The 24,289-nt window shown below is 39.1% G+C and overlaps 1 protein-coding gene across 4 annotated transcripts in view; it reads right to left on the reverse strand.

Annotated features, from left to right (window-relative positions):
- RBL1 (RB transcriptional corepressor like 1) overlaps positions 1–23,129 on the reverse strand; it is a 65,836-nt gene extending 42,707 nt beyond the window's left edge. For 2 of the 4 annotated variants that reach the window (XM_020892086.2, XM_020892085.2), the window contains exons 1-9: positions 17,825–23,128; positions 14,693–14,826; positions 9,146–9,346; positions 8,831–8,895; positions 8,601–8,729; positions 8,330–8,490; positions 6,400–6,449; positions 5,611–5,797; positions 4,465–4,631 (exon numbers count right to left, since the gene is read on the reverse strand). In XM_020892086.2, the coding sequence (XP_020747745.1) occupies positions 4,465–4,631; positions 5,611–5,797; positions 6,400–6,449; positions 8,330–8,490; positions 8,601–8,729; positions 8,831–8,895; positions 9,146–9,346; positions 14,693–14,826; positions 17,825–17,980 (1,250 nt within the window). In that variant the 5' untranslated portion in view covers positions 17,981–23,128. Of the gene's footprint in view, positions 1–4,464; positions 4,632–5,610; positions 5,798–6,399; positions 6,450–8,329; positions 8,491–8,600; positions 8,730–8,830; positions 8,896–9,145; positions 9,347–14,692; positions 14,827–17,130; positions 17,349–17,824 lie in introns of those variants that run through there. The other 2 variants (XR_011489615.1, XM_020892087.2) reach the window with 2 other exon arrangements.
- Between the last annotated feature and the right edge of the window lie 1,160 nt (positions 23,130–24,289).

Below are 24,289 nucleotides of genomic sequence, written 5' to 3' on the forward strand. Positions count from 1 at the left end.
GGAAGCCCAACGATACTGGGGTGGGTAGCCTATCCCTTCTCTAGCGGATCTTCCCAACCCAGGAATTGAACCGGGGTCTTCTGCATTGCAGGTGGGTTCTTTACCAACTGAGCTATACTTCAGTAAACCTGATTTAAAAAACTAGATGATGGGCAGTGTTTATGTATATATTGTGCTGTAAAAATAAACTGCATGTAATTTTTACCAAAATCAAAAGAATAACAAGTAAAAAAAAAATGTAGCATCAAAAAGGAAGATATCTGGCCAGAAGCAATTAGCCCTGTTACTTTTATATTATTAACTCTGTTACCTTCCTATCATTCAACCACAGAATACAGGTCTTAATTCAGAAATGACAAATCCAAGTCTATGAGAAAGAATGTGACTTGCCCAAAGCCAAATGACAAGCACAGGGTTCAGAATTCCCAATCCCATATTCAAACGGACCAGCATCACGTGTAGAAAGGCAGGTAGCACACATGGCAAAAACACTTTGTTCTTACTGAGTTCTTCTAACGCAAAGCTATACTTTGAGTTATATTTTCTTCAAACTAGGCTTTTTTACTTCATTATGTGGTAAAACAAATAACAAACTCACCCTCTTAATTTTTAACTGTACATTTTGTTAGCTATGTACACATTAGTGTACAGTAGATCTCTAGAACTCTTGAAGGTAATGCTACAATGAACTTGGATGTGCAAATATCTCTTTGAGATCCTGTTTTCAACTCTTTGGAAAATATACCCAAAAGTGGGATTGCTAGGTCATAAAAATTCTATTTTTAATTATTTGTGAAATCTCCATATTATTTTCTATACCATTTACAATCCCAGCAACAGAACACCAGTTCTAATACTCATCAACACTTGTTTTTTTGATAGTGGTCTTTCTAATGGGTATGAGGTGATATCTCACTGTGGTTTTCATTTGCATTTATGTGATGATTAATGACATTGAGAATTTTCTTCATATGCTTTTTGGCCATTTGTATGTCTTCTATGGAGAAATGTCAAGTCTTTTGCCCTCTTAAAATGAAGGGTTTTTCGCTTTTTTGGGGGGGGGGTTGTAGGAATTCTTTATATACTCTGGCTATTAACTTATCTGATATACAGTTTGCAATTATTTTCTCCTATTCTAGTATAGGGCTTCCCTGGTGGCTCAGATGGTAAAGAATCTGCCCTCAAAGTGGGACACCTGGGTTTGATCCCTGGGTCAGATTCCCTAGAGAAGCAAATGGCAACCCACTCCAGTATTCTAGCTTGGAGAATTTCACAGAGGAGCCTGGGGGGCTACAGCCCACAGGATTGCAGAGTCAGACATGACTAAGCAACTAACATTTTAATTTTTCAATCGAGTAAGGCTTCCCAGGTGGCTCAGGGGTAAAGAATCTGCCTGTCAGTGCAGGAGCCACAGGAGACATGGGTTGGATCCTTGAGTTGGGAAGATCCCATGGAAAAAGAAATGGCAACCCACTCCATTATTCTTGCCCGGATGATCCCATGGACATAGAAGCCTAGCAGGCTATAGTCCTTGGTGTCACAAAGAGTCAGACATGATTCAGCATGCAGAAGCAAGCAAGCATTCCAGTATGCTGCCTTTCATCCTATTATTTCCAATGCTATACAGAAATATTTAAGTATGATGTAGTCCCATTTGTCTATTTTTGCTTGTTACCTATACTTTTGATGTTATATCCAAGAAATAACTGCCTATTTCAATGTTGCAAAGTTTTTCACCATTTTTTCCTTCTAGCTGTATAGTTTCAGGTCTCATGTTTAGGTTTTTAATCCATTTTGAGTTAACTTCTGTAAAAAGCATAAGATAAAATCCCGTCTTCATTTTTTTGCATGGTGATATCTCAAAGAGACCCAAGTGTACTACAGCATTACTCACAACAGCCAAGATGTGCAAACAACCTACAGGTCCACTGATGAATTAATAGATAAACTGTGGTGTGTGTGTGTGTGTATGTCTATATATAGAAATAATGGAATATTATCCAGCCTTAAAATCCTGTTATATACTACAACATGGGTGAACCTTGAAGAAGTTATACTAATTGAATCCAGCCAAACACAAATGCTACATGATTCCACCTACACTAGGTATCTAAGGCTATGGTTTTTCCAGTGGTCATATATGGATGTGAGAGTTGGACTGTGCAGAAAGCTGAGGGCCGAAAAATTGATGCTTTTGAACTGTGGTGTTGGAGAAGACTCTTCAGAGTCCCTTGGATTACAAGGAGATCCAACCAGTCCATCCTAAAGGAGATCAGTCCTGGAAGGACTGATGCTGAAGTTGAAACTCCAATACTTTGGCCTCTTCATGCGAACAGTCGACTCACTGGAAAAGACCCTGATGCTGGGAGGGATTGGGGGCAGGAGGAGAAGGGGACGATGGAGGATGAGGTGGCTGGATGGCATCACTGACTCGATAGGCATGAGTTTGAGTAAACTCCGGGAGTTTGTGATGCACAGGGAGGCCTGGCGTGCTGCGATTCATGGGGTCACAAAGAGTCTGACACGACTGAACGACTGAACTGAAAGTAACTTCTGTATATGTAAATAAGCCCTTTTTTCATTCTTCTGCATGTAGATATCCAGTTTTCCCCATAGTGTGGTCTTGGCACCCTTGTCAAAGATCAGTTGATGATATACATGAAGCTGCATTTTGGGATGCCAGTCTATTCCATGTCTAGTCTACATGTATGTCTTTATAACAATACCATACTGATTTCAGTATTATAGCTTTATAATGTGTTTTTGAAATTAAGATGTGTGAGCCCTCCAGCTTTTTTCTCAAGATTATTTTGGCTATTAGAAGTCCTTCAAAATTCCTTATGAATGTTAGATTTTTTTTTTTCTATTTCTATAAGAAATGTCATTGGGTTTTGATAGGGATTGTACTGATTCTCTAGATTGCTTTGGGTAATGTGGACATTTTAACAATATTAAATCTTATAATCCATAGACATGGAATGTCTTTCCATTATTTATTTCCAGGTTGTCTTTTGCATTCCACATTTTCTTCCTTCCTTCCTTCTCCTGTGCTTTAAAATGTTTGCACAGGGACTTCCCTGTTGGTCCAGTATTTATAATCTGTCTTGTGGTGTTTGATCCCTAATCAGAGAACTAAGATCCCACATGCCATGGAGCAACTAAGCCCACACACCACAACTAGAGAGTCCATGTACTGCAATGCCTCAACAAAGATCCTATATGCTGCAACTAAGTCCCAACACAGCCAATAAATAAATAAATAAGTATATTGATTTTAAAAAGTCTGCATAGTTACTTTGCCATTTCCTTTTAACTTGTTCACGTTAAATGGACAGCTCAGTCCAGATCTATTTATTCAAATCCTGTGAGGGTAGATCAGATGCTATGAGTCTTCCTGCTTTCCCTGCCATCTGCTTATCTTCTGAGCTGTGGTTGAAGCTGGGGATGAATGTTCTGTCCACTTTTCTGTAGACTGAGGTTTGGGGACTGGGAGTACAACATAGATGGTGCTAGGTTCAGCTTTTGTTAGAGGACCAGGGCTTTGCTTTCTCTTCTAAGATTTAGTTAAATATTCCCATTCCAGGGTTCACTATACCTAGATCAGGGATACCTTCCAGTTTTATGAGGATCTCACCACAAATCAGGTAGGAACCTCAGAAAATGGAAGGCCCTAAGGATTTTTCATACTTCTGCTGCTATCTTGGTGGTATAGAGGGACTTTCACTTGGGGAGGTTTCTAGTAATACGACTTTTTGTCCATCTGCCTACTCACTCCATTTCTTTCCCTCCATATCTAGAGTATTAATGAGCATTTTCAAGATCCTGTTAACAAACCCTTTTCCCTCACTAATGCTTCTTGGGGGTGGGCCATACTAGGAGCATCCATTTCCTTTCTTGACCATCACTTTGGAAAATTATAGCATGAAATATCCTTCTCTTCATTTGGTTGCTGCTGATAGTTTGCTGATTTTTATTATTCTGTTATTTCATTAGGTATTAGGAAATAAGTTTCTCTGGTCTGGCTTCATTTTATCATCTTTACTACGAAATATGTCTCTTTTTTTCCAACAACTGCTTAAAATTCCATTTCATGGCTGTACCATCAATATGTAACCAGTCTTCCATTTGATGGACATTTAGATTGAATCCATTTAAAAAACAAAACAAAAACAGTAATGCGTAATTAGGGATGTTACCAGAGTGGAATGTTAGAGCTACATAACCATTAAGATGCGTTTAATCTTCAAAGTCTATAATAATATGAAATAAAATTTATATGTAATTTTTAATAGTACTTCTACCTGATTTTATGTCAATATACTTTGTGATTGAAATGGTATAGTAAAACTTGCCAGATGTAAATCCATTATCTCCAGAATTCAGAAGTACTGAAAACAGAATGAAATATAGAATCTAATTTAAAATTAGATTGGAAAACTTGGAAAAAAATAGTATCATACTCACTCAAAAATATTTATAAGTTGTTCACTTGGTGCATTTTTCAATCCAGCTACAATACTCTGTAATCGACTCACACTTTGCGTGGCTGAAGCAACAGGAGTAATGACTGCTTCTTTTTCTCTTAAATATCGCCGTCCTGTCAGTGGGGTAGAAGGCGCAAATGATGTTTTCTGACAGAAAAGAAAAATATATGACATTAAAAATTACTAAATTACATGTTTAATTTAGTACAGATATCATCCTCTCTATCCATGTTCAGGAGGTTATTTTTTCCCCCCTCTTCTGGTTACCTACCACATTTTTAGCAATATTATGCTAATAACATCCTACCTCTGAATAACACTTTTTCATAGGGCTTTCTATCTACAATCTCATTTTATCTTAACATTCATTTGAAATATAACATGCACATTTTCATTTTACACGTGAGGAAACAGCTGACAAAGGTAATGGAAATGTTGGGACTAAAACTTAGGTTTCTATGAATTTTCTAGCAGACCTTATACTCCAACTCACCTAACACATAAACAGAGAATTAAGCCTTGGCTATTAACAATCAAATCCATAGTAATATGGCTGATGTTTGAGAAAAGCACATGGTTTCTCATGATAGGAAAGCAAATTTTAAAGCAAGAAAACAGCAGCTAAAGTGATACAAAGAAAAAAACAGGAAAAAAGTATGTCTTCACATCCAAAGACAGATAGTCTACTGAAAATCCAGGCATTCTGGGATAATATCCAAATATGAAAAATAGCAAGAAATGAGGTAAAAATACTATATGCTATAGTTTTGAAAATTATTCTTTAAAGTTTTCATGAGAAATATGAATTAGTAGAAGAAATTCAAGATTTAACTTGAAAGATGCTTCTGCCGTTGGGATTCCCTTGTGGCTCAGCTGTAAAGAATCCACCTGCAATGCAGGAGACCTGGGTGCGACCTCTGGATTGGGAAGATCCTCTTAAGAAGGGGAAGGCTACCCACTCCAGTATTCTGGCCTAGAGAGTTCCGTGGACTGTATAGTCCATGGGTTTGCAAAAAGTCAGACACAGCTGAGCATCTTTCACTTTCTTCACTCTTCTGCTGTTAGTAGAAACACACACACACAGAAAAAGATCATTCAAGACTGAGGCCAGGCGAGGTTATATTACTTTTTCAAAGTGATGTTGAAGGTTACACTCCACATTAGCCTGTGCTGTCAGTTTCCCTAATGGGCCGTCACCAGGGAACTTCCGAGGGGTTCCAATTTCCTCTTCTGCATCTGCTCCCAAAAAGATCCTCTCATCAAAGTCACCAACAGTTAAAACATACTCTTCGTATTCCTTGTTCACTGCTTTGCTGAAAAGAGAATTCTTTTAAGCTCCTAGGATACAACTAAGTTACACAATGGATTTATCTTGAAGATAGATTTTGACTCCATAGCATAGAAAAGCTCATAACTTTCTAGCTTTTATTAACTCTGCCCATCTAACAATATCTGAGGTTTCTCTCTGATCATGGACATTCTTCACGTTCACATATATGGCAATAAATTACTTTGCAAGGTGACTTAAAAGCATCTGTACTTAATCTGAAAACTAGTTGAACCTAATTAAGTCCTGATCATTGAGGAAACAATTGTGTGTGGCCTTGAAATATAAGTACACTCTGAATTTGCCAATATTTGATTAGTGAAAGAATGTAAACTCAAATACAGAAGTCATTGGGTCTGTTCATGAGTTTCTCAGGAGAGCAGATGTTTTTAAGTGCCATTGGTTTCTGAAAATAAATTTAAGACTGCAAGGCTTAGCAATAATCCTCACTGAATGCCACCTATGCAGAAGAAACCTGAATTTGAATTTGGAGCTGTTAACTTGATATAACATATCACTTAAGCAACTGCAACAAATCATTATTGACAGTATATGATATGCCTGATACTTTTAGTGCTAAATAATTACCTATTATCAGCAAAACTGGAAAGGTCCAGAAGGCATTCGCCCTTTAAAATCTGGGAAGAAAAAGTCATTGTGACATTATGTAAGTAAGCATATTAATGTACACACAAGGACATTACATTTATCTAAATTAACACACACAAACACAAAACAGAATTATTTTTTTTTCAGACCAGTAACTCCTATTTAGTATGCAAGTAAAATATTAAAAAACCTTTAACGTCAAGATTTCAAAATACTTCGAAGTTAGTCTATCCATAGCAGTGGTTTCCAAATTTTAGTGACCTAACAATCATGTAGGGGAACTTGTTAAAAAGGCAGACTTGACAGACCTCAAAGCCTAAACTAAGGCAGTAGTTTTAACAAACTGCCCAAATGATTCTGATGAAAGCTGTCCAATTTTAAAGACTGTCTATAAAGAATGGAAACTAACAGTTATTGAATGATGGTATGTGTCAGACAAGCAAAAGATTTGAAAGGAATATAGCTACTGTCACTGGTGAGAAGAAGGAAATGGCAACCCACTCCAGTATTCTTGCCTGGAGAATCCCCATGGACAGAAGAGCCTGGCAGGCTACATGGGGTCACAAAGAGTCAGACACGACGGAGTGACTAACAACTGGTGAGAAAGGAAAATTACACTGTTATTAATATTGTCTCTGTATCCACACTATTCTTAGATTATCAAACATCAGGGATTGTAAACTCAAATGCTTTCAGGGGTCAGGGTTCAACATACATAAATGAAGAGGGCAGAAAGCACACTTCCTTGTCCTAAGAGGTAGTCGTTATTGAGCTTGACAATCATTATCTATGTAGTTACCATACTGCCAATTCTGATTTTTTTTTAGTTTTCACATAAAGATATTTATGTGTAAGCTAAAAATTGAACAAAATAAAAATGTAAAACACCCTAAACAGGCCAAATAAACTGTCTGTGGCCCATGGGCAAGAGAACCACTGTTCAAACCAGGATACTTCTGGAGTGAAAAAAAGAAGACATTCTAGTAACTATGCCAAACCAACAGCCAAAATCCAGATAACCCAGGCAAACCAAGATGTATGGTCACCATACCCAGACACCACTAGTGCACTGCTTCTACAGAGCACAACAGACAAAATCCTTCAGTTCCTTTAAAGTTTACTTTGCTGGAGATTAAAATTTTAGAAAGAGATATTTTGAGTATACACACACACATACACAGAAATATATATATTGTGTATATACACATAAATATTTGTTTATTGAAAGATAAGACTAGATACAAAAGTATACATAAGAGAAGAACCCAGTTAGTGATGACCTAATCCATATTCCTTTCTTTTTTCTTTTAAACCAAAGAGAAAATTCAAGTTCTACCTGGATTAAATGGCTTAATGTTGGGGAAATAAACTGAGACCCAAAAGAAAAAGTCAATTTATGAATATAGAAACAGCAAGGAAAATTATTGAGAAAAAAATCTAGAATGCATGTAGGTAGCCCATAAGTAACTATAAAACTGTAAGGGATTCTCTGCTCTACTCATATGGAATTAAAGCCACACCTGTTATGTATCACCCTACTTTTAGTAAACAGCAAATTGTGTAAACAGTATTCAAATTGTGGCAATAAACTAGGTTACTCTGACCTCCTGGTTTTCCTTAGGCTTACTCTGATGTCTGTCCTTCATTAATTCTCTATCAGAACCTCCTACAGATGCCTCTGGCTGTGCATTTAGTTAACAGGACATACGGTTGATCACATTCTTCCAAAGCTCACTTTTGCACATCATAGAAAATCACAGGCCAGGACTGCATCACAGCAGAGACTGAAACCTGGGAACTTGAGCCCGAGGACTATAATGTTAAGAACTTGCTTAAAATACTGGTTTTCTCCTGAAGGCTGCTACTGCTGAACCACAGGAGCTGAATCATTTAAATGTAAGTATAGTACCTTCCTATCAAAGAGTTTTGAAATATATGGCTTAAAGTAATGCTCCTTTATTCCTTTGGCTTCTACCAGAAGTCCGTCATGCAGTTCACACAGTACAGGAATGATGCAGGGAGGTTCTTCAGAAGCCCGAAAGTCAGCAGTTTGGAAATTAGATGGTAAACCTAGTTTGACAGGGTATAAGAAACAATGGATGGAAAAAAGAATATGATCGACTTTAAATACTCTTTTCTAAAAATTGATTATCAGTTTTCAAAAACAAATAAGGTCTTACCTTTAAATGACGGATTTAGCAACTCTCGTCTATTTGGGCACATAATGGCATTGGCAAAAATCAGATCCAAGCAGCACAGAAGTAAATGATAAGAGTTTACTAAATCATCTCCAATCATACGAAAATTACCTTTACAAGAAAAAAGAGACATAAAACCCAGGAACCTTCCATGTCAAATAGCACTGAGTTCCCACAACAGAAATATAAAACAACTGAAAGTGTCACCTTACCCTTAGTATAAACAAACAGTGTCCAGCAGAAATTAAAGAGTTCTTTAACACTGCAAGGAATCCTCCTAAAAAAGGGGTGGGGGGAACGTACGTTTTATCTGACTTACTAAAATCATTTCACATTTAACACTTAAAAATTGAAACAGCAAATACAGCAAGTAGTAAAGTCAAATTACATATAAAATCCCATTCACAAAGGACAGACAACCATGGTTTATTAAATGGGGTTAAAAAGTTGACTTTTAAAATGCAAATGTCCTTAATAAGTTTGTGTCATAATTTCTATTTCAATTATATGAGGATAAAGTGTCTCACCTCTGCTTCCTGCTTCGTGGTAACTTTGGTGGCTCTTCATATGGATTTTGAAATATATCTAAAAAAATTGGCTCAAATTTTTTGAAAATTACAGTAGACACCTCAAAATTTCTTTCTAGCCTTTCTATACGTTCACGAAATTCTTGTGGCAGGTTTGACATGTCCATCCATTTCTTCATTTTACTAAAAAACTGTATTAAACTAAACAGACAGAAAAAAGCAAATTTAAAATGAATCCATATAATGGTAGGAAAAGGAGACACTCTACTCATACCTAAGAATCTTAATTAAAATTCTTGAATTTATTTTTTAAAAAAAGAGAGACAAAAAAACACCATTTCAAGTGCTATGAAATTACTTTGGTTCCCAGAACCACTGTGAAAACGTAAACTCTGAATTAACAGTCAATACATAAAATATCTTTGACTATGCAGGTAGTACCTATCTACTTCTTTTATTCCCTGTAGTACCTAGACAATACTCAGCATATAAATTACAAAGTAAATGTTAGTCAACAGACTGATGAGTTCACAAAACTAGTCTGAGGAAAGACAGCCTGTCTCAATATTAGATTCTGGAAGTTGATCACAAAGCACCAGACTGTTACAGGGCAGGAATAAAATTCAAGTGTTTGTGTTACAACACATGGTTCTACCATCAAATATCAATATATACCTAAAAAGGTAGAACATTTCTAGAAAAATCACTTAATGGACTATGGCTCTACATTTCTGGCTTATCCAATTATAAATGCATTTTTTTATGTTCCCATGTTAGTATGGTCTTGGACTGAAATGTTATAGTGTTTAAAGTTCATTTAAGTGTCTAGTGATATTACAGAATAATGCATGTAATTTTTTTTTAAAAGGTGGTGGAAGAAATCATCAGATAATTGTCTGTAGAAGTTCAAACTGCAGACATGCTGACTGAAATCTAAGAATTTGAGTCTTTTCTAAAAGATTCTTATCAAGAGCAGCAAAAAAAGAAAAAAAGCTAGATTACTAAAATTTTTTTGGCTGACAAAATTATAGTCTCTTATAGAGGACTTTGTTGGAGACAGGGATGCTCAGCATGTGAAATTCTATCCTTTCCTTTGAGGATTTCCTACTAGAATGGTCAGTTGCATTGGAACTTAGGGTGAAGGCAAAAAACCTGAGGCCCTTCATCAGATATATCTGTTTGGTTTTTGAATCTGGAGGTGATGGCACAGAAATGAGGAAGCGGCAAATTCTTACAGAGCTCAACAGCAGCTCCTAGGGACAAAAACAATGCCAACATCCAGGGACAGCACTGCTGCCATGCAAGCTGTGTACCTAAGAGATGGGTTCTGTGATATGCTTTTTGCTTATGTAGCCAGCCTCTCTTTCTCCTGGTCATTTTCTAATTTCTCAAGTTATCCTAAAGACTTTATCAGCTATCCAATATTCTTTCAATATATATTTTTTTCTCCTGAAGAGAGCCAAAGTTGGTAACTGGTATCTGTTGTTTTTTTTTTTTTTAAATAAATAAGAGCCGTGACTAATATGTTCTCATATAAATCCAATGTACATATTGCTATCCCAAAAATGGCTGTCTTAACCTGGAACAAAGTACATCAGAGTGTTTGAGAACAAACAAAAGAGCCTTAAAGGACTGATATCACCTCAACTATGAATGTGATTTTTTAAATTAAATTAAAACACAAAGTAAACTTAACAGATTTCAAGAGTTTTTGTTTCATTGAAAATCTATTACAAAGAATACAGTACTCCAAAAAGCATATGAAAGATGCTCAACATCATTAGCCATTAGGGAAATACAAATCAAAACCATGATGAGACAGCACTTCAGGGGTACTTGACTATTAAAAAAAAAAAGACAGGAACTTCCCTGGTAGTCCAGTGGTTAAGAATCTGCTGCCAATGCAGGGAACACAGGTTTGATCCCTAATCTGGAAAGATCCCACATACTGCGGGGCAACTAAGCCCATGCACCACAATTACTGAGCCTATGGTCTAGAGCCTGGGAGTCACAACTAATGAGCCCAGGCACTCGAGAGCCTGTGCTCCACAACAAAAGCCACTGCAACGAGAAGCCTGCATACCACAGTTAGAGAGTAGCCCCTGCTCACCTCAACTAGAGAAAGCTTGTGCAGCAACAAAGACCCAGCAGAACCATAAATAAATAAATACACAAATAAGTAAATCTTAAAAAAAAAAAAAAGACAAATAAGTGCTGACAAGATGTGGATAAATTGGAATCTTCATAGAATGACTAGTATAGTCACTTTGAAAAACAGCTTGACAGCTCCTCAAAAGGTTAACCAGAGTTACCACATGACACAATAATTCTTATATGTACATCTAAGAGAAATGAGAAATATGTCCACATAAAAAGTTGTACACATTCATAGCAACATTATTCATAAGAGTCCAAAGTGGAAACAACTCAAATGTCCATCAACCAAAAAATTAATAAAATGTTTATATCCATGCAATGGAAAATTATTCAGTCATAGAAAGGAATGAAATGCTGATACATGCTACAACATGGATGAACCTTAAAAATATCATGCTAAGTTAAAAGAAGCCAATCACATACAAACATCATATACAGTATGATTCTACTTATAGGAAATGTCCAGAATAGGCAAAAAGACAGAAAGTGGATTAGTGGTTGCCAGAGGAAGGGTATTTGGTGGGGGTATAACACGTGAATGCTAATGAGTATGAGGTTTCTCTTTTGGGGTGATGAAAATGTTCTAAAATTGTAGTCAGTATGTGAGTATATTAAAAACTGTTGAGCTATATACTTTAAATGGATATGTGGATTATATCTCAATAGGACTGTTAAAAAAAAAATGCTACTCCAAAAAGATACAGTGAAATGTGCTAGAAGTATTAGTAATTTACCCTTCTAAAGGCAACTTGGCAACATGAATATAAAGTCTTAAAAACACTCAATTCTTTCATTCAAAAATTATTTTTTATAAGAATCTAAGGAGAAGCACAAGCTGGAAACAAGATTGTTGGGAGAAATATCAATAACCTCAGATATGTAGATGACACCACCCTATGGCAGAAAGTGAAGAGGAACTAAAAAGACTTGATGAAAGTGAAAGAGGAGAGTGAAAAAGTTGGCTTAAAGCTCAACATTCAGAAAACCAAGATCATGGCATCTGGTCCCATCACTTCATGGGAAATAGATGGGGAAACAGTGGAAGCAGGGTCAGACTTTATTTTTTTGGGCTCCAAAATCACTGCAGATGGTGATAGCAGCCATGAAATTAAAAGACGCTTACTCCTTGGAAGGAAAGTTATGACCAACCTGGAGAGCATATTAAAACGCAGAGACATTACTTTGCCAACAAAGGTCTGTCTAAGCAAGGCTATGGTTTTTCCAGTGGTCATGTATGAATGTGAGAGTTGTACTGTGAAGAAAGCTGAGTGCCGAAAAATTGATGCTTTTGAACTGTGGTGTTGGCGAAGACTCTTGAGAGTCCCTTGGACTGCAAGGAGAGCCAACCAGTCCATCCTAAAGGAGATCAGTCCTGGGTGTTCATTGGAAGGACTGATGCTGAAGCTGAAACTCCAATACTTTGGCCATCTCATGCGAAGACTTGACTCATTGGAAAAGACCCTGATGCTGGGAGGGATTGGGGACAGGAGGAGAAGGGGACGACAGAGGATGAGATGGCTGGATGGCATCACCGACTTGATGGACATGAGTCTGGGTAAACTCTGGGAGTTGGTGATGGACAGGGAGGCCTGGCGTGCTGAGATTCATGGGGTCGCAAAGAGTCGGACACGACTATGTGACTGAACTGAACTGAACTGAAGGAGAGAGTCAAAGATATAGGCAAAAATATTTATACAAAGATGGATATCGTGCTACCCTATGGCAGTTTTCTTTTCTTTTTTTAATAAGCAATGTACATAATTACAAAATTTCAAAGGTACTGAAGGATACATGATGGAAAGTATCTCTCCTTGTCCATTACCTCCCTCCCAGTTTTTTCCACTAAAGCAACCAACTTTGCCTTAGTGACTAATTATATCTTCCCCATCCAGGGACTGAACCTTGATCTCCTACACTGGAAGCAGATTCTTTACTGCTGAGCCAGAGAAAGTCACAATTATATTGTTACTAGTTTCTTATTTATCCTTGCAGAACGTTTTAGGGTATTTATGAACACATACCTACTTTACTTTTTCCCCACTCAAGTGAAACCATACTACCTACAATAGATATTCTATATTTCTCTTTTTTCCTATAATTTTGGAGATCATTTCCTATCAGTTCACATGAACGTCCTTCCATAATGTTAAGAGCTGATTTTATTCCACTATATGGATGTGCCATAAATGTATCTAAACATTCCCTTTTATCCTTTAAACTTTTATTTTGAAATAGCATCAAACTTACAGAAAAGTTGCAAGAATTGTATACAAGAACTTCTTTATTCACCAATATTCACCAATTTTGCATTTTGCATATTTGCTTTGTCACCCATCTCTCTTTATGTTATTTATGTGTATACAGATCTTCCTTGATTTACAAATGGGGTTATAGCATGTAACCTGTAACTTTACTGTAAGTTGAAAATATGATAAGTTGAAAATGCATTTAATATACCTAAACCTACTGAACATCACAACTTAGCCTAGCCTACCTTAAACATGCTCAGATGCTTACGTTAGCCTACAGTTGGGTAAAATCATCTAACACAAAGTCTATTTTATTAAAAAAAAAGTGTTGACTATCTCACATAATTTAACTAATACTCTACTGAAAGTGAAAAGCAGAATGGCTGTGAGACAGAATGGTTGACATGGATAACTACACTATAGTTATTAAGGAAATACACACTGAAATATTTAGGGGGTATAGGGCTATAATGGATGCTACTTAAATTGAAGTAGTTGAGGAAAATACATTATTTAAGGGAGAAAGATTAAATGATAAAGCAAACGGAGTAAAATGTCACTAAAAGGTGAGTCTAGGTCAAGGGTGTATGGATGGTCTTTGTAATTTTTTTATTTTTGCAACTTTTCCGAAAGCTTCAAATTATTCTCAAACTTAAAATATTAATGAAAAAAATCATAGATAAAAGGATTTAGTAACATTCCTGGCAGTCCAGAAGTTAAGACTTCATGCTTCCAATGCAGGGGGCACAGGTTCAATCCCTCATTGGGGAACTAAGATTCCACCTGCTGCATGGTGCAGCCAAAAAAAAAAAAAACCACCAAAAACAAAACCTCTATGCCTGTAATGCCTGTGGTGATAGTTACACAACTCTATTAAAAATACCCCAAATAACTGAATTGTACAAGTAAGTAAATTATATGACTTATAAATTGTAACTCAATTAAAAAAAAAAAAAAAGATTTAGAAAGGGGCCTTTGGTTGAAGTTAGAATTTGAGGAAGAAAGGCAGAGAAAGAATGTGAGAACTGGAAAAAAAACTTAGAATGGGATGAAGCTAAATGATTTAAAATGAAGAGAAATTAAATTCTAAAGTTAAATTTAGGACTTATAAAGTAATGTTTGAAAAATCAAAGTGCTTTACCTTAGTTTAGCTGAACGCAGTATTCTGGTAAGTGAAACGCAATTTCCTTCCATGATACCCTTTCCAACTGTGGGAATGATGCTTTTGCGGCAAGCAACATACAACGAACACGCCAACCAGTGTATAACTTCTCCCTGGCAAGCAAAAGATAAAACAGCAAAATGGATATATTTCGTTAGAACACTTGAATTTTAGACTCAAAAGAGATCTTAGGATTATCTGGTATAATTTTCATACTGTATTAACAGGCAGAGAAGTGAGGATATTTGCCCAAGGTCAGAAAGCTTAGTTAGTTGCAAAAATGGGTATAAAATTCCTCTCAGTCCTGTGTAACACGGTAAATTGATATTAATCTAAAGATAGATCTCTCATCTATACCCCAATCTAATATTACTGAAAAAGTTCTCAATTTCTCAGCATTAGCTTTTCAATATTATAACACCAGTCATGGCCTTGATGATATGGAAGTTCCTTTCTATCATTTTGTTTCTTTTTGAATCAATTTGGCAGAGAAAAGGAAAGAACAGAGTACAATGATGGCAAAAGAATCACACATACAAAAATTAATAGCTATCGTGTTCAACATAAAGGAGATTGTCAGTTTTGTGAGATAGAAATTGGGGAATTATTTACCCTAATCTTTAAAACAGTATAAGTATGGCTCTCTATCTTAGCAGATATTTCAATTTACAATGCTACAAAAAAGGTGACATTTGAAAATTCAACACTAACTTTCTGCTTTAGACTTGAGCTATTGAAGCTAGATTCACTTTATGACTTCACTGCTGAGCTTTACATGAAATTAAAAACTAGCCACAAATCTCATAGCATAACACAATACTGTAGTGCAGATCCTCTTTAAGACCAGACTCTAGCAGAATTAAAAATGACTAATAAAAAAAAATGACTAATAAAAAAAAATTACTAATAAAGCTTTCCTGCAATAATCCAAAAGGGGTGAACAGAAATGAGTAGCTACTAATAAATCTAAGACCCAGTGTTCCTGCCCTCAAGTAGTGAAAAGTCTTAATTGCTTGAGGCAGGTAAGCTTACAGTTGAATACTTTTAGAAGCCTTGATTAACGAATTGTTTGGGTATAACACCCAAGTATTATAGAGCTTTTGGATACTGGCTACTAGACGAAAACACTATTAATATAGAGAAACTTTAAGAACCAAAATTATTACTTTGACTTTTTTTCTAAAAATAAAAAGCACCTATAGTATTTAAATTAGTTCCTTGATACTAGGCCTTCAAAATACAAAAACACTCTGACCTTATAAAACTCCAAGTGTAGAACTAAGAGGAAGAGATACTATTATCTATAATTGGTGAGATACATGTTTTAAGAATTGAAAATAAAGTGCTATGGGAGAATATAGTGTAGTGAGCAACTGATTTTAACTGGGGCAGGGGTCACACAAGGGTTCACAGAGGGAGACAAAAGAGGTAAGTGGTGATAAATCACCAAAATGTACAGGTGAAGTGGGGTGGGTAATCAGGAGCTTGTGAGGTAGACTAGAGGGGATAGGGACTGGGCAGAGAGGTTCTTAGGAAGCAGCAGATACATGAAAATGCCTTTCACCAAAAACAAAGCCAACAAAGAAGAGGAAAATAAAACACTTTAGATAGAATAAACACAAAATCCTAATTCAACACAACTGTGAATTAAGTCAGACATTAAGATATCCTGATCAACTCTGCCTTTCAGCTCTTAAACTTTCCCTGGAGCGGGGAGTGAAGTTTCCAGGCAGAGGGACTGGCATGGAGAAAGTAGGCGTAAGCTAGCCATATTCAAGAATCTGAAAGAGGCGCCTAGTTTAATGCCTTCAACACAGCGTACACTCAGCAATGCGCATTCAATGAGAGACTAAATGAAGACTTGGGATGTCAGAAATGCTTTCTCTGACTTCTAAAAAATTTGTTTTCAATCCAGAGGCTGTAAATTATAATCTCCCTTACTTTCTCCTCCTTTCCTCAGCTTTCCAGTCATGTCACCCAGAGATTCAGATGACTGTCCTTAATCCAGCCTATCCAGTCCTACCCTGGAGACATACAAGAGTCTCTCTTCTTCTCCCTCATATACTGACACATACATACAGTCAACTCCAAATTTCCAACTCCTTTGAACTCAGCGATTATTTTACTGGGTGATGAGTCAGAAGAACACTCTGAATCCAGCCCTCTTAAATCACAAAAACTTTTGATCATGAGGCCACTGGAGTAACTGCAAATATATTCCATCATAATTCTACCTCTATACTGGGCTTATACTTGTTTGGGTTCCTGCGATGATTAGCAGAACGAGCCTGGGCAACACAACCCTCCTGGTCTTGATACCTGGACAACAGGATTAATACTCACTGCCCTGTCATGTCACAGAGCTGTTGTGAGGACTTAACGCAAGAATGGCTGGGGAAAATCTAATGATAGCTTACATTTATTTTGTTCAGAGGCAGACACTGTGTTTAGCGTCAAGACCATCTTATTATCCCCGTCTGAGAGAGGAGGAATCTGGGGCCCAGAGATAAGCCTTGTGTGCACAAATGGCTCTGATGAAATAGCTGTGCCGCGGCAAAAAAGCAACCCACATTTCGGGCCGGCAGGGTAGAGAGGTTATGGTTCAGACTCAGCCTGGCTCCACCACTAACCGGACGACCTTGGCTTAACCTCTTTGGGGTTCAGCTTCCTCATCTGTGTAATGGGGATCACAGAACATAGTAAAAGGGCTGTGGAGAGAACCAAGTTAAGACTACACATCTAAAGTGTTGGGCAGCGGCGTCTTGGCACACAAGTCATTTAAGCTTTTATCGTTATGGTATTTGTTTCTCAAACAGACTTAAGGGCAGTCCCAAGGCGTCAGTGGCGCTGGTCTGAAGACCAGGGGACGACCCCTGAGTGGCGTGTGACCTTGGAAAAGCCACTCCTTTTCCGGACTTCGGTTTCCCGCCTCAAAATAAATGGAGAGATGGGATCTATACCCTCCCTTCCAGCTTCGCACTCCTCGGCGCCGGGCTGGGCAGAGACCCTTCCCGGTGGGGAAACTCCCACCGCCCCACAGGGTGGGGTAGGGGCGGGGCGGGGGTGGGGCCTGGCGAGCTCTGTCCTGCCGCCCCACCTGCCGCCGCTCACCTCTAGGCTGTAGTTGCCCCGGATGGCAGTGAAGTCGTCCAGGGCTTCGGCTGCGCTTCCCTCGTCCAGGTTCAGCTCCTGGCACAGGGCCTGCAGCGCTTCCCCGGCCGCGGCAACCACTGCCGCCCCCTCGGCGTGGGGATCGTCCTCGTCCATCCCCTCAGGCCCGGCGGGCGGCGCGATCACAGCCCCCCGGCTCCTTTCTCCCTCCTGGGCGCGCTACCCACAACCACCCGCGCCAAAAGCGCGCGAAAATCGGGAGCTGCAGAACAACGTCTCTTCGATGGTCTGCATCCGCGTTTCTCCTCAAAAAAGTCCTTTTCTCCTCCAGGGCTCCCAGCCGTCCCTCTCCGGATATGTGATAAGAAGACCTACTTCGGGGCCTAAAACACCTGGACTTGGCCCTTGGCAGGCAGCGGTGGACACAGCCGGCGGGGCAAATTGGTAGCGGAGGGATCGGCAGCCGCACGCAGTGTCTGCCGGGAGTTGTAGTCTGTATCCAGCTTTGGCGCCAGCGCGCATCCCTTTCTTGGTGGCTCTTTGGTTCAGGCAGGGCTACCAGTTGCGAGGTGGCCCCGTTCATCTTAAGGAGAAACGTCTTCTGCCCCGCCAACCCATGGGCCTCCCTGAGTTTGTCACTGCCCCAGGACTCCAATCACAGTTTGATCGAGACTTGCTGAGTTAGGAAATGGAGAAGGAAACTGAAAAAAGTGGTCCCACGGCATTAAGGGCGGGGGAGGGCCTTGTCGGTAACTCCTCAGAGTCTCCAGCGCCTAGAGAATGGTCTTTTAGAATCACTGAGGGGTTGATGAGGTAAAGATATTAGCAGACACCTGTTCATCTCTTTTTGATGGCTAAATGAGGCTTGACCTGGGCTGAAAGAGCTGAGAGTTAAGGGGGCACTTCCTCAGCTCCCTGGGCCCTAGGAACTGGGACTGTGGAACCCAGTAAAAACTTGTCATTCCAGATTTAGGAATGGCCTGAGCATAAGCCTGAAGGCATGGAACTGTCTGAAGGCTTACACTTCTACTCCATCAAAAAACCCCTTCTCCGGGAAGAGCCAGAATCTTAAAATGGTAAATCAGAGCTGTCAGTCCTTCACTCAAGATCCTTCAGTAGATTCCTGTTGCTCTTAAAATAATTTCCAAACTTCTTTCTATGTTCTATAAGGCCCCATGTGATCTGGTCCCACCTCATCTAGGGCATTGTCCCCTTTCTTAGGTATGTAATAAGTTCCAGGAGAAGGGGACGACAGAGGATGAGATGGCTGGATGGCATCACTGACTCAATGGGCATGAGTTTGAGTAAACTCCAGGAGCTAGTGATGGACAGGGAGGCCTGGCGTGCTGTGATTCTTGGGGTCCCAAAGAGTCGGACACGACTGAGCGACTGAACTGAACTGAAGTTCCAACCTGCTTTGTTTTGGAACCTTGGACATGCCAAGCTGTCAAACTGATTTTTGCCTCATAGCCTTTCTCACGTGCTCGTCAAACAGCCCCAAATACTCTAAGCCAGATCTTTGCTTGTCTGGCTCCTTTTCATCGTTCAGCAAAAAGTCACCTTGTCAAGCTATCCCTGAGCACTATATTTAAAGTAGCTGACCCGCATCTCTCCCCTGACACACACACACACACCCCATCATTGTCTTCATAGCATCTTATTACCATCTGAAATTATCTTGTTTATTCGCTGGCTGTTCCTACTAAAATGTGAGTTGCGTGAGAGCAGGAACCTTCTTTTTATGTTCAGTGTATTCCAGAGTTTATAGATTAGTGACTGGCATAGTTTGCACTCAGTACTTAGTATGGTGTGTTTAAAAATGACAAAACGCCCATTGTTGCTTGGATGAGGGAAGGAGCCACCAGAGATGAAAAAAGAAGCAGGTCCAGGGATCTCAGAAGGGAAAAGTATGGAGATTTTGATAAAAGGAGGTGAAGTCTGTGCAGCCAGGTTCTCTGGGTGTCACACGTGGGTTAGATGGAGTTAAGAGAGCAGAGGTATGGAGACGGTGGGAGATGAGTCCAGCACAGATAGGAGCTAGACTGCAGAGACAACTCTGTCCTAGGGCCAAAGGGGGCCCTGCTGAAGAGGAGGAGTCTCCAATAACATAGGTTCCCTTTGGGCTACGAAAGGTGATACTCTCAACTAGAAGGGAGTATAACCAGAAGGATAAGATCAGTTCTGGAACTGGTGTGTGGGATCCTAGAAGGTCACCCCTCTCCCCTGGGCATTTTCCTAGTCTTCTACATTCCCCACACATAGGGAGGGCTGGGACTTGGGGACCAGTTGAAGGCTGGGTCTCAAATGAGTAAAAACTCAAACTCCCCCCAAAAATTCAAATGTGGTACTTCCAGCTCTGCTTTCTTCTAGCTAACCTCAGGACCATCTCATTATCTTCTGAAAGGGGTATTGGCATGTAGTGTCTGCATGGAGACTCACCTCCTGTGAGATTTTACTCGGAGGTTACGGGCAAATAAGGGGAGACCTGTCTCCAGGGTCAAGGAGTCTCTAACAGGGCTCATTGTCCCTCCTCCTAACTTCCTGTCAGCAAAGAAATGTCAGGATTAGTGGAGATGAAATGGATGAAGGTTTTCCTGTACTGGGTTTTTTTTTTTTGGCCGCAGCACTTAGCATTTAGGGTCTTAGTTCCCCGACCAGGGATCAAACCTGTACCTTCTGCACGGAGTCAACCACTGGACCACCAGGTAGGTCCCTGAATCATTTGTTTTCTAATTAAGCTGCTGTGCATCTGTCTTTAAGAGCTCCAGGAGTGGAGGCAGCCTGGACATGAAGATTTGGGAATTTTCAGGCAGTACTTGAAGCTAAGGGAGCAGGTTCATATCACTCAGGGAGTGTGTTGGCACGAGAAGAGACTCAAGGGTAGACCCTCTAGGAGTACCAACATTTCAGCGATAGGCAAAATTTTAGGGGTGATTGAAAGGAAGAAAAAAAAAAGCTGTCCAGGAAGGTATATGGAGGAGGAGCAGTATTTCAGAGGCCAGGAAAGAAGTACTCATAGAGTCCAACACTGCAGAGAATTCAAATAGGATGAGGAATTCAACAAAGACCTCCTATGTTATCTTTCATATGGTTTCAGTAACCTTTGCCAGAAGCAGCTGTCTTTAGCACAGTGGGAGTGGAAGCCAGATTGCTGTGGTTGAGAGGCTGCTGGAAGGAAGGTCAGAAAGTTGGAATACGAAGTAAAAACTTCTCTTTACATACTCTGGTGGAGGAGAGCCAAATGGAAGGGTATTTTCTAGGATTGGGAAACACAAGCATGTGAATAATCAGGGACAGGCAGAGACTGAAGATAAAGAGATTGGCGATGTAGCCAGGCCCTGGAGAAGGTGCCCAAGACAGGGATCTAGAGCCTGGTCTTCCTCTTCACAGCTCTTATCTGGAAGGTTAGCACCACACACCTAGATTAAACAGACCTGCTAGGCACCTTGGTGAGTGGAAAATAGCAACATGCAGTTGGGAGCTAACAGTGGTAAAGGTTTGGATATTTCTTTGTTGAGAAGTATCCCTGGCTCTGTTAAACACAGACATCAAGGTTGGAATTTTTTGAAGAGAAGTGGAATAAAAAGACTACTCCATGGGGTCTTGGCTTTCATAGCTGGTCATGAACAAGATCACAAGAGCTGAGAGACCTCAAGTTTTTTGCCTTTGCCATAACTCTTTTATCCAGATCTGAACTTCAGAGGATCATTCTGGTCTTGAAAGGAAACCAAGATAAAAGGAAACAGCTCTCAAAATTATAAGCCAAAGAAAACCAGAGAGTCATTGCTGCATTTTTCATCTTTTTAGTAAGTAGTGGGGTTTTCAGTGAGTTTCAGTATATGTACTGTAAGGCCATTTCTTCTTTGCAGCTGAATGATTCTGATTTTTTTTCCTGCTTCATGCACACACACTAAGTCCTGAAAACCCTTCATTTCTTCATTCCAAATATGTTTACTGAATGCCTACTATTTGCAAGATACTGCTTCTTTTGCTATGACTTTCAGATCATCCAGATTTGAACTGAGGGGCATTGCTCGCTTGAAAATGACCCAGAAACAAAAGACACACCTCTCAAAGGTCATCCACCAAACAAAAAATGAGAAACACTGCATGCTGGGTTTTTTTCCTCCGGAGTGAGTCTATGCTCTTTGGATTTTCAATACGTCATTATCCTGTCTATGTGAACCTCCCATTTTCCTCTCCTGTCTTTTGATTCATTTGACCTGTAACTGTTTACATTCAATTAATCGCTCACATCTATGACATTTCCTTTTGCCATGTGGTAATTCTCAGACTATTCTGAAGTGAACTATTAGAAAGTGAAGCTTTGGAAATGAGGCCAAGATAAAAGGAAAAGGAAAATATTCTTGAGTTCCCTTCTTTCCCTTATGAAATAAAGCAGATTTAAACTGTACTCTCCCCCACTCTGCCTTTTGGACTGTTAACTGTGTCATTGGTTTTCAAAAAACAGGACTGCCAAAGTCACCAAAAAAACCCCAGCCCATGCTGTCCTTTTTGTTATCACTGACCTGCTCCTTCATCCCCTACACCTAATCACTAAATCTTGTGGATTCCTCCTCCACCAGATTTCTAGTTGTCTTTCAAAATGTTATATTTTCTCTTCCAATCCATCTTATGTTTACTTACTAGTCTTTCTCAAGCAGCATTTGTATCATGTCTATTTCTCAATACTTCAGGGCTTCACTATTACCAGTTGAATCAAATTTAAGTAGTTAAGCATTGATCCAGCCTCACCTTCATGTTTTTTTTTCTTCCCTTTTGTCAATATGCTCTCTCTGCTTTTTTCTCAGGGTACATGTTGGTTTTTATTTTTCATTATTATCCAATGGCCTGCTGTGTTAACACTCAACTGAGCTTCTTTGAATAGAAAATGAATTATGGGTGGTGAGATAGGTTTACTCTCCGGTTCTGATCCAGATACATCATGGAGGTTGTTGATGTTTTAATCCCATAGTACCTGTATGATTAGCAGCCTCCCAGTTGTGGATTTAAAATTTCAGAGTTCCCCGGAGCGTGTGTCAAGAGCCCGATTCAGACCTTTAGAGGCTCCAAGACTAAAAAGATTATAATCTATACCCTCCCAAATATAATTAAAAATATAAACAATTCCAACCACCAAAATAAGTGTAAGAAAGTACAACGAAGTTCTGATTATTTTCGCCAACATGACTATTTCATTTTGAAATTCTTTCCCCCCTCCAAAATTTTTTTGTCCCCCAGCTTTGCTCTAAGCAACAGGGATAGTCTGCCCTAAGCAACTACTTAGTTGGCACATGCCCCTCTTAGGAAAATCTACTCACCACCTAACCTTTTAACAGACAAAAAAAAGCAGTTAATAGTTGTGGGGGAGGGGCAAGACCTGACCTCATCATTCTTAACTGTTGTTCCTCAAAGAAAAAGCTAAAGTGATGGTCCTTTAGCTGGGTCCCTAGAGAGAAATTAGAGCCTGCCCTGCTCACAAGGACAATTTATGTTTTATCTACCTCTTTCAGACCTAGATAAGGAAATTAAAAACTGAAAGGCCCTTAAAAATATTCATTCTAAGGCTTTCTCCACCAAAATCTGTATCCTGGGCACTCAATTCAGTCACGAGAAGAAATTTCAGAACAGCATTTTCTTTTAAGTTTTCCTCTGAGAGACTGTCCTGACATGGACTTCACTCTACCTAGAACCAAAACTTTGGATCACTTTTGTTTCCTCAATCTATACATACTTTGGTAACTCCTGCTCCATTGTGTTCCCAGAGAAGTTGGAAAACTGAACATTAGTGAAAACCCACCCCAGGTATAAGCCTTTTAAGGAGAAGATCTTGGTGGAAAAATTAAGCCATGTGAGAGAGATGTATGTAACACCCAAAGATGGCAATAGCAAATAGTCTCAGCAAAACTATCCCTATTGCTTTTTTCTTGTTTCAATTTCCTCATTCAGTTTAGGGAAGTTGATATTTTCCTTTTCTTCTTCGAAACGGCTAAGACTATTACCTATGGAGCTACTGAGGAAAGTTCAGAGAATTGGAATCAAGAGTCTTGAGTCTAAGTCCTAGCACTGTCACCTACTGATTTGTGCTCTCTGGCTTTAACTTCTCTGAGTCTGTTTTTTCATCTGTAAAATGGCAATAATAATATCTAAATTAATCAATTCAAGGTAAAAAAAATAACATGAAAGTCCTATACAAAGAACAATGATAACTACTGTTTCCTCAACTGCTTTTCTACTGCATCAGAAACAGATGGATGCTTTACAATCAACTCTGATCTACTTTCTTTACACTTGGAAAGAAAGGTTTCGATCAATATTACTGATTCTTAAATGTAGATTAACTGAGATTGGGAATGTGTTCACTTAGAGCAAACAGAGTTTGTGCCTCTGTATAAAATATCTGGAAGGAAACATGAGAAAGTGGGAGCACTAGTTGCTTAAGGGAAGAGAAATTCAATAGTGGTG

Source organism: Odocoileus virginianus, chromosome 9, assembly GCF_023699985.2.
Source record: "Odocoileus virginianus isolate 20LAN1187 ecotype Illinois chromosome 9, Ovbor_1.2, whole genome shotgun sequence".
NCBI classification, from domain to species: Eukaryota; Metazoa; Chordata; class Mammalia; order Artiodactyla; family Cervidae; genus Odocoileus; species Odocoileus virginianus.